A 10167-nucleotide genomic window follows, 5' to 3' on the forward strand; every position below is an offset into this window, starting at 1 on the left:
CGAGCCACCGCCGCTGCCGCCCCGTTTGCTGAGGAGGAGGCCCCCCGGCCGGGGTGAGGAGCGCGGGGCATAAAGCGGGCCAGAGCCAGCGCCCAGGGCACTAGAGCCTTGTACGGCCCAGGTCAGCGCCCGACCGCCCGCGCTCCTCCTGGCCGCTCCTCCCGCCTGGCCCCGCGCCTACTCCGCGGCTGTCCGACGAGTCCCTCGCATTGCCCGGGCCCTGGCCCGGGCCCCCTCCCGCCGTACCGCCCCCGGCCCGGCCCTCCTCCTACCTCCCTCCTCCCTCTCCTGCTCCCTCCTCCCTCCCGCCTCCCCAGCTGTCCCGTTCGCGTCATGCCGAGCCTCTCGGCCCCGCCGGCCCCGCTGCTGCTCCTCGGGCTGCTGCTGCTCGGCCCCCGGCCGGCCCGCGGTGCCGGCCCCGAGCCCCCCGCGCTACCCATTCGGCCCGAGAAGGAGCCGCTGCCTATTCGGGGAGCGGCAGGTAGGTGGGAGCCCCGGGGAGGTGCGAGAGGAGAGTTGGCTTGGGGCAAGTCCTTGCCCTCCCGGAGGGGGCGCGGGCGCAGGTGGTTTGGCGCGGCGGGTGGCCTAGAGTTGGACGGGGACCGCGAGGCTCTTGGTGCCCAGGGACCCAGGGCCCGCCGGCAGCGCCCAGGGCTGGCACACGCCAGGAGCGGGACCGCAGCTGCCAGCCAAGCCCATCCCCGCAGGCTGCTCCTTCGGCGGGAAGGTCTATGCCTTGGACGAGACGTGGCACCCAGACCTGGGGGAGCCCTTCGGGGTGATGCGCTGCGTGCTGTGCGCCTGCGAGACGGTGAGTGGACTGTACGCCTGCCCCAGGGCCCTCGCGGGTGGGGGAGTGCTGGGGTCCTGGGACATCGGATTGGACTCGAGCTGCTGAAGAGAGAGAAGCGAGCTTGCAGATATTTAGGATATTTTCTTGGTGGAGGACTGGGGGAGGAATCCCGCCCTTCAAGTCTCAGGTATTGGCTATTATTGATCACCCACTATGTGTCAGGCTCTTCGCCAGCTCCATTTCATCTCTCTCTCACTTAGTAACTCCTAGCACAACCCTCCTAGATAGTTACTGTTTTACCTCCACTTTTCAGACGGGGTCCCCAAGGCCCGGAGAGCTTAAGTAACTTGTCTAGGGTCCCGCAGCTTGTGAGTAGCAGAGTGGTCTGTCTCCGTCGGACCACCTCGCCTTGGTCTCTGACTATCCCCCACCCCCAACCCCGCTCGTTGGGTCTTACTGACTGGCGCCTTGCACTCAGTTTTCCTGTCTTTTCTGCGAGCAGCCTCAGTGGGGTCGCCGCGCCAGGGGCCCCGGCAAGGTCAGCTGCAAGAACATTAAACCGGAGTGCCCAACCCTGTCCTGCGGACAGCCGCGCCAGCTGCCCGGACACTGCTGCCAAACCTGCCCCCAGGGTAGGGCCCGATCCTTGGTGAGAGGAGGGAGGCAGGGCTGGGGTACTTGATCCTGAGCCCCGAGTATGGGGCGGATGGAGCAGATATAGAGGGTGGAGCAGCCAATCGGCCTTCCCAGTATCCCGCTGAAACTCGTGTCCCCCACCCCTGACGCAGAGCGCAGCGGTCCCGAGAGGCAGCCCACAGGTCTCGCCTTCGAGTATCCACGGGACCCAGAGCACCGCAGCTACAGCGACCACGGGGAGCCGGGCGCTGAGGACCGGGCGCGGGGAGATGGCCACATGGGTAGGCAGCGACCGCGCCAAGACTGGGGTCGTGGTTTTGGCCTGGCCGCCACAGCGGGTGACGATACTACGGACATCTTCCTCCCCTCGCAGACTTTGTGGCGCTGCTGACAGGGCCGAGGTCGCAGGCCGTGGCACGGGCCCGAGTGATACTGCTGCGCTCTAGCCTGCGTTTCTCCATCTCCTACCGGCTGTGAGAAAGGGGGAGGAGGGAGGAGAATGGGCTGGGCGCTGGGGCGGGAGATTTGGGAGAGGCTGGAGGGGCCCAGGCTCAAAGTCTGTGCTCACCCTTACCCTCATTCCCAGGCTCAACCGTCTAACCCGAATCCGCTTCTCCGACTCCACTGGCAGCGTCCTTTTTGAACACCCTGCGGCCCCTAACCAAGATGGCCTGGTGAGATGATGCCATGTATGAGTGTTTATCCGGTTTGGGCACTGTGCTGAGAGTGTGCTCTGTCTGCCTCGCCTCCTTTGGTCCTCACGATAGTCCAGCAGGGGGAAGGCAATGACGTTATATGACCATTTTACAGATGAGGGAATCGAGGCACAGCAGAATGTGATTTGCTCAAGGTCACACAGCTAGTAAGAGGTGGAGCCAGGATTTGGACACCAGCATCTGGATCCAGCGTTCCTTATTAAGCTTCCTAGGAGGGCCTGGGGGCTCCTTCCCACATTCCTTCTTCATCAGAGCTGGGCCTCTTAGCTGGCCCGTCCTGCATACTGTCTGATTAGGGTTGTCTTGCCTCTCTGCTCCAGGTCTGCGGGGTGTGGCGAGCAGTGCCTAGGTTGTCTCTGCGGCTCCTTCGGGCAGAACAGTTACATGTGGCCCTTGTAACACCCACTCATCCTTCAGGGGAGGTCTGGGGGCCTCTCATCCGGCACCGGGCCCTGGCTGCAGGTTAGGGGAGCTCACAGATGCTGGGCACGAAGTTCTGTCTTCTCTGTCCCCAGGAATGGGGTGGGCTAAGCAGGGGATCTTCTGATGGGCTCTCATGGTCCTCCCCCCGCCAGAGACCTTCAGTGCCATCCTCACCCTGGAAGGCACCCCACAGCAGGGTATAGGGGGCATCATCCTACTCACTCTCAGTGACACAGAGGATTCCTTGCATTTTTTGCTGCTCTTCCGTGGGCTGCTGGAATCCAGGAGTGGCGGTAAGTGGGATATGGGGAGGGTGTGTGAGGAGGGCAGGGGGTGCCCACACACTCAGAGGTGTCCACACATACCTTCATTGCAGGACCAGCCCAGGTTCCCTTGCAGCTCCAGATTCTATACCAGGGGCAGCTATTACGAGAGCTCCAGGCCAATGCCTCAGCCCAGGTGAGTAAAAGTCTGGCTTTTGCTACCACCTGCTCTGGCCTCTTGCTGCACCCACCATACTCTGCTCTGTCCCTAGGAACCAGGCTTTGCTGAGGTGCTGCCCAACCTGACAGCCCAGGAGATGGACTGGCTGGTGCTGGGGGAACTGCAGATAGCCCTGGAGAGGGCAGATGGGCCAGGGCTGCGTATCAGTGGACAAATTGCTGCCAGGCAGAGCTGCGATGGTGAGGCAGGGTGGAGTCTGGCACCCTGGGCACACACAACTGAGAGGGACAGATAAATGCCAGAGCATGGCCAGGGTGGATATGGGAGGAATCCTGGGGGCTGGGAGTGTGAACGGCCATAAGGCCAGCCTGCCTTCACATGTCTTGTCCCTCTGCAGTCCTACAAAGTGTCCTTTGTGGGGCTGATGCCCTGATCCCAGTTCAGACTGGTGCAGCTGGCTCAGCCAGCTTTACATTGCTAAGAAACGGCTCCCTAACCTATCAGGTAAGAGTCAGGGGCTGTAGGAGGTGGGAGGGCAGTAGGGTGGGGTGGAGCTTTGGCCTGCAGTAGTTTAGGCCCCAGGCCTTCTCTGTCACTCCAGTTTGCCCTTCCCAACCCTTCCCATCAGGTGCAAGTGGTAGGTACTGGCAGTGAGGTGGTGGCCATGACGTTGGAGACCAAACCTCAGCGGAGGGACCAGCGCACTGTCCTATGCCACATGGCTGGACTTCAGCTGGGGGGACACACGGTGAGTACTGCGGGCAGAGCTGGGCCACAGGGCCCATATGCCATGGCTGTCAATGTCAGGGAGACCAGTTGCAGAAGATCATATAATAATTCTGAGAGCAATGGCTGCCACTTATTGAGCCTTTCTGTGTGCCACCTACTACACTGGTTACCTTACTTATATTATTTTTGGCTCTAAGAGTACCCATTTTAGTGTTGATGAAATGAAGGATCAGAGAGGTTAACCACTCAGGGTTGTTACATAGGAAGGAGTGGCAGCAAAGGGACTTGAACCTGGGCCTGCAAGGTTCTTTTTCTTGTCTCTTTGTTTTAAAGATTTGATTTAAAGGGAGGGAGAAAGAGAGAAACATTGGGCATGCCCCCAACTGGGCATCTGGCCAAGCATGTGCCCTGACCAGGAATTGAACCTGCAACCTTTTGGTTCAGAGGCCAGCAATCAATCCACTAAGCCATATCAGCCAGGACCTGCAAAGTTCTTATTCAGTGTTACTGGTGTTGTTGAAGTATGTGTGGAGGTAGTGGGGGCACAACATGGAAAGGCTTCAGAATCTTGGGTTTGTGTGAAAGCTGAGCAGGGGTTCACCAGGGATTTGGCAAGCTGTAGCTAGGACTCACCCTTCCATGACCCCTAGGTTGTGGGTGTCTGCCTTGGACTGGGTGCCCGAGGGGCTCATATGCTGCTGCAGAATGAACTGTTCCTGAACGTGGCCACCAAGGACTTCCCAGATGGAGAGTTGCGGGGGCATGTGGCTGCCCTGCCCTACAGTGGGCATAGCGCCCGCCATGACAGTGAGTACCCCAAGGGTCTGCCTGCCTTTTGCTGTCTTCTAATCGGTGACTCAAGCATGTGAGGGTGGTGCCAGAGGGCCAGAGCCTGGTGTGTCATTCTCTGCTTGAGCTCTAAGTTTGCATATGAGATGTACAAGTGGGGATGTAAAGGGTGGCCTTTCCAGGAGACCCTCCCTGTTGCCATGGTCTAAAAATTGCTGCTTCCCCATCCCTGGACAGTGTCTGCCAGCTCATGGAGTCTGTATTGGGGGTCATGGGCAATGCTGGCATTGCGTAGCTGCTCTAGGCCACCTTCTCATCTGTCACCTCTCCTCTGTCTGGATCCAGCACTGCCCGTGCCCCTGGCAGGAGCCCTGGTGTTGCCCCCTGTGCAGAGTCAGGCAGCAGGGCATGCCTGGCTGTCCCTGGATACCCACTGTCACCTGCATTATGAAGTGCTGCTGGCTGGGCTTGGTGGCTCAGAACAGGGCACTGTTACTGCTCACCTCCTCGGTCCCCCTGGGATGCCAGGGCCCCGGCGGCTGCTGAGGGGATTCTATGGCCCAGAGGTAAGGATGCGATGGTGAAAGTCAGCTTGGAAAGTATCTTCTTTTTAGCATAAAGGACTGTGTGTGTGTGCATGTGCTCGCACGCAGAGAGCAGGCTGTCTGTATGGCAGAGCCAGCATGGGCTTGGGAGTCAGACAGATCTGGCTGTGACTCAGACCCAGTCTTTTATTGTTATTCATTCTTTTTCCTACATTCTTCTCTGGTGGAATCCCTTGGATAGTATGTAATATCCTGGCCTCCAGAGGAGTAGTTGGGATGACCAAGTTCCCTGAAGTGGGGTGGGCTGCCATGGACTTTGTGTCAGAGAGACTGGGTGTCTGAGCTCCATATCATTGCTAGTGGGCTTTGCTACCCTGGAGACCTTATTTAACCTCCCTGGGTCTTAGTTTCTTCATCAGCAAATTGGGAATGGAAGGCTCAGCCCTAGAATGCCTTGTTCCCATCTCTTATTCTGTCTACTCACAGGCCCAGGGTGTGGTGAAGGACCTGGAGCCTGAGCTGCTGCAGCACCTGGAGCAGGGCACTGCCTCCCTGCTGATCACCACCAAGGGGAACCCCCAAGGGGAGCTTCGAGGGCAGGTAGGCAGGCAGTATGGGCCTGTGGGGGTGGGTCAGTTGGGTTGGCATTGTGTGCCTCTGTGTCACTTGCTCTCTCTAAGCCCTTGGGGTGGTAGTGTCACATTTCTCTGCTGCTTGGGAGGATGAAGCCATACAAGGTACATGAAAAACAAGTGTGGCAGCACACTATCCTGTCCCTGGCAGCCAGAATGATTGCTGTGGCTAATAGCGTCCTCCTGGGGCACAGGGGCACTGGGGATGAGGTGTCTCTGCCTGGTGGGCTGGCCGCTTCTGGTAGAGATGCAAGGGGGAACCTGGGCGCTGCCTCAGCCCACCTGTCCTCCCAGGTGCACATCACCAACCAATGTGAAGTGGGTGGCCTGCGCCTGGCTGAGGCTGGGGCCCAGGGGGCTCAGAAGCCTGGCGCTTCGGATGTGGAGGCAGCTGTACTGCCTGCATTGCCTGCTGTGCTCAGCCCTGATGCCCCAGTGCCTGTCAAACCTGGTGGCCCCTGGAGAGCCCGAGACCCCAACACCTGCTTTTTCGAGGGGCAGCAGCGCCCCCATGGGGCTCGCTGGGCACCTAACTACGACCCGCTCTGCTCACTCTGCACCTGCCAGGTAGGAGGCCCAGAAGAGGGCACTGGGGCCTGGATTCTGGGGCAAGGGTTCCAGTCAACCTCCTGCCTCTCCCTGCAGAGACGCACTGTGATTTGTGACCCTGTGGTGTGCCCACCACTCAGTTGCCTGAGCCCAGTGCAGGTGCCGGACCAGTGCTGCCCTGTGTGCCCTGGTGAGTGCCATGCAGGGGTGGTGAGGGTCATGGAGGCTCCACCATGGGGGATGAGGCCTCTAGGGAGGGAAGGAGGGGGCCGCCTTCTGCCTTCACTATTTCTTTGGCCCACAGAGAAACAAGATGTCAGAGACCTGTCAGGGCTGCTGAGGAGCAGGGACCCTGGAGAGGGTGAGCTGGCAGTGTATGAGCCGGGGTGGGGAACCAAGAGGAGCTGTTGAGTGGGACCAAGAGGGGGACAAGAGGGTGAGCGTATATGTGGGTGGCAGTGAAGGTTGAGGGACACAGGTTCCAGTGACACCTGGTGGGCTACATCAGAGTTACTGGCCCATGAATGGGCCCTGGGGTTAGGTGGTGTGGGGTTGGTCTAAGACTCGTCTTGGCTTTGGATTCAGCCAATGAGCTCAGTACTAATGGGAGCTGGGCACTGTCCCCTACCAGGTTGCTATTTTGATGGTGACCGGAGCTGGCGGGCAGCGGGCACCCGGTGGCATCCTGTCGTGCCCCCTTTTGGCTTAATTAAGTGTGCTGTCTGCACCTGCAAGGTATGGCTGCTTAACCTTCTCCAGTGCTATAACCCAGGTGGGTCTGTGGAGATGGGGAGGGGCTGCCAGGAGAGGAAAGCCCAGCCTAGGTGAGGAGGGCTCAAGGATCAAAATAATATAAGAACAGTCCTTTGGCTTTGAGAGTTGACTTCCTATGGGAGAAGGACAAGGGCTGAGCTGGTGTGAATTCTGGCTCTGCCAGCTGACTTGCTCCATGCAACCCCACCCTCTTCCTGTACCTTCCTGAGCCACACTTTCCTCTCTGATAAGCAGATGATAGCACCTACCTTGCAGGGCTAGAAAGAGGATTTAGTTCAGGTATATAAAGCACTGTCCCAGGGCCTCTGAGTAAAAGGCCATGGATATATTATTTGAGGTATGTGGAAGGAGAGGGAGGAAGCAGGAGGCTTATGTGCTCCCCCTCCTTCCTGACACCCCTCACACAATGGATCCCTACAGGGGGACACTGGAGAAGTGCACTGTGAGAAGGTGCAGTGTCCCCGGCTGGCCTGTGCCCAGCCTGTCCGCGCCAACCCCACAGACTGCTGCAAACAGTGTCCAGGTGAGGGGGGTGGGCACTGAGGCCTCTTGGGCAGATAGGGCCCTTCACTGCCTTGTCCTGGGTGAGGGGATACATAGTGAGGGTGGATGGAAGGGACTTCTCAGCTAATTCAGCATTTACTGAGCACTACTGTGTGCCTAGTCTGGAGCCAGGGTTCTAAACAAAGTAGAAACATGTGCATGTATTAGTGGGCTATGATGGATTCCAATTTCTGCCCCCATCTATCCATCCATCCATCCATCCATCCATCCATCCATCCATCCATCCATCCATCCATCCGTCTATCCACCCACCCATCCATCCATCCATCCATCCATCCATCCACCCATCCAAATTTATCACATACTAAGTACCAGAAACTGCTAGGTGCTGGAGATTCAAAGACAAATAAAACCTTGGTGGCCCTCACAGAGCTCATATCTACTGACCTCTCCCTCCTTCCCTCCTATTCTCCCTTCCAACAGTGGGGCCAGGGGCCCATCCCCAGTTGGGGGACCCCATGCAGGCCGATGGGCCCCGGGGCTGCCGTTTTGCAGGGCAGTGGTTTCCAGAGAGCCAGAGCTGGCACCCCTCAGTGCCCCCCTTTGGGGAGATGAGTTGCATCACCTGCAGATGTGGGGTAAGTAGGGAGTGGGGGTCTTGTGTAAGGCGGGCATTAGAGGCCTACCCTGGAGTAGAGGGACCTTCCCAGGGAGGGCAGGCTTCCCTGAAGAGGCTGAAGGCTACTGTGCCCCAGTGCTTCTGGGGCCCCTTAGGATCTGCTCTGTCCTGCACCAGGCAGGGGTGCCCCACTGTGAGCGGGATGACTGTTCGCTGCCACTGTCCTGCGGCCCAGGGAAGGAGAGTCGCTGCTGCTCCCACTGCACACCCCGACGGTGTAAGTGAGGAGCCCCAGGGGCAGCAGCTGTGGGCTGACTGTGGGATGCTGAGGAGGGAAGGGAGCACCTGCCGTGTGCCAGAAACAGTGCCCTCTGCCTCACAACTGCTGTTCCATTCTCCCCTCACAGCAGCCTTGTGGACTTGTTACTGGTAATCTTTTCTTTGCAAGTGAGATTTCTGAAGCTCAGAGGAATTAGGCTACTAGATTAAGGCTATACTGCTGGTATGTTCTGGCTTGCTTAGAAAATACTGCCCTTTCTGGGACCAGAACAGAGGTTCTCGGCTAGGTTCTCTGTGCCACCTCCTTTCCCCTCTCTCCTCCAATGTTCACTCCCTCTGTCTCCAGCAGCTGCAGAGACTAGGACAGTGCCAGAGCTGGAGAAAGAAGCTGAGGGCTCCTAGGGAGCAACCGGAAGGCCGAATGACCAAGAGGATGGGACTTGACCTGGGGGAAGGAATGCCCAGGGACCCTACATTGTCCTGTGGGAAACTCAGTGCCTTTGGCTCCTCTTTTCTGCCTCTTCTCCCTCCCCCACTACCTCTGGGAACCACAACTCCACAGGGGGGAGGGGCAGCCAGGGCAGACCAAGCCCATGTCCACTCCAACTCCTGCCAAGTTACCCTCTGGCCTCTGCCTTGGAAGCCCGACCCCTTTCCTTCTGTACATAATGTCACTGGCTTGTTGGGATTTTTAATTTATCCTCACTCAGCACCAAGGGTCCCCCCACTTCACTCCTGCTGCCCCTGAGCTGAGCAGAGTCATTATTGAAGATTTTTGTATTTATTAAAATTTTTTTTTTCGGTCTTTGAGCTAAAGGTTGTTTTCTTTTGTTTTTGTTTTTGTTTATTTTTTGTGTGGCCAAGGACCTGAGTGGGCCCCAGTGGAGAAGGGTCTGAGGGTAAAGGGGAGAGCTGAACTCTAGCTCCAGGGGTTTTGCTTTGACCCTTGGTGGGTGGGAAGAGTCCTGGAGAGGAAGCAGGACAGCACAGCAACTGGTTGGCATGCTCGGATTCCACAGAGAAGCTTGGGACTGTCTCTGATGTGGACTAGAGCCTCCAGAACGAAGGCAACCTGAGGCAGGATTTAGATGCAAGTTTAGTTTCCACTGGCCTACCCATGGCTGGCATTTTTGCTAACCCATGTTTGAAGTTGCTCCAAAGAGAGAAAAGTGTAACCAGCCTCTATTTTCTGCATCTAAAATGAGGCAAACACTTCCTGTTATTCTTCTTTCCTGGAAACTAATCGTGTTCTGGACCAGTTCTGGGGAAAATCTGGGTCAGAGTGGATTGGAATCAACCCTAGTCAGTTCTTGGATGAGCTTGTCTTGGGACTAAGTGGTATACAGAATAAGACCCCTTGTCCCTTTCTCCCCTTTCCTACTACCAGCAACTGGGCATTCCCACAGACCTCACAGGTTTGTGGGAAACAAGAGCATCAGCTGAGTGATTTAACCTCCTGAGTCCCTGTTTCCTTTCTGTAAGACAGGTACCTCCCTCACAGGATTCTATCGGAGCTTGTGAATCACACAGCTCAGTGACTATAGGATTCCTGGAGCTGGTTTGAAATGATGCAGGGAGAAAGCTGGGGAGGAGCGTGGCGATGGGTTTCATTTTGTTTGGTTTGATCTTCTGCTGATTGCCCAGGGGGAGTGGGGAGGCCAGGCTGGGGGTGAGGAGGTGATGAGGATGGGAGTGACTGGACTTGGCCCAGAGCCCTGGCTGTCAGTAGGGGTAT

At 57.6% G+C, this 10167-nt stretch overlaps 1 protein-coding gene across 1 annotated transcript; it reads left to right on the top strand.

Annotated features, from left to right (window-relative positions):
- Positions 1 to 230: 230 nt before the first annotated feature.
- Positions 231 to 8905, top strand: CHRD (chordin). The gene is made up of 23 exons (XM_090274981.1): positions 231 to 481; positions 708 to 811; positions 1296 to 1425; positions 1582 to 1710; positions 1803 to 1902; positions 2016 to 2103; positions 2466 to 2607; positions 2721 to 2861; positions 2945 to 3027; positions 3104 to 3251; positions 3410 to 3516; positions 3641 to 3760; positions 4392 to 4548; positions 4876 to 5096; positions 5562 to 5675; positions 6002 to 6274; positions 6353 to 6446; positions 6561 to 6617; positions 6888 to 6991; positions 7451 to 7553; positions 8018 to 8172; positions 8331 to 8430; positions 8779 to 8905. Exons 1-23 carry the CDS (start codon positions 334 to 336, stop codon positions 8832 to 8834), a joined length of 2874 nt encoding a protein of 957 aa, XP_090131107.1. The 5' UTR covers positions 231 to 333; the 3' UTR covers positions 8835 to 8905.
- Positions 8906 to 10167: the final 1262 nt, after the last annotated feature.

This window comes from Furipterus horrens, unplaced genomic scaffold (genome assembly GCF_987537825.1).
Source record: "Furipterus horrens unplaced genomic scaffold, mFurHor1.1.pri manual_scaffold_1, whole genome shotgun sequence".
Classification (NCBI taxonomy): domain Eukaryota; kingdom Metazoa; phylum Chordata; class Mammalia; order Chiroptera; family Furipteridae; genus Furipterus; species Furipterus horrens.

What these genes read in the sequence shown, in the direction of transcription:
- CHRD (XM_090274981.1), top strand. Translation starts at nt 334, where the DNA reads ATGCCGAGCCTCTCGGCCCCGCCGGCCCCGCTGCTGCTCCTCGGGCTG. An exon ending in TTCTCCATCTCCTACCGGCT is followed by an intron (nt 1,903 to 2,015) that starts GTGAGAAAGGGG and finishes CCTCATTCCCAG; the next exon opens with GCTCAACCGTCTAACCCGAA. An exon ending in CCCCTAACCAAGATGGCCTG is followed by an intron (nt 2,104 to 2,465) that starts GTGAGATGATGC and finishes TCTCTGCTCCAG; the next exon opens with GTCTGCGGGGTGTGGCGAGC.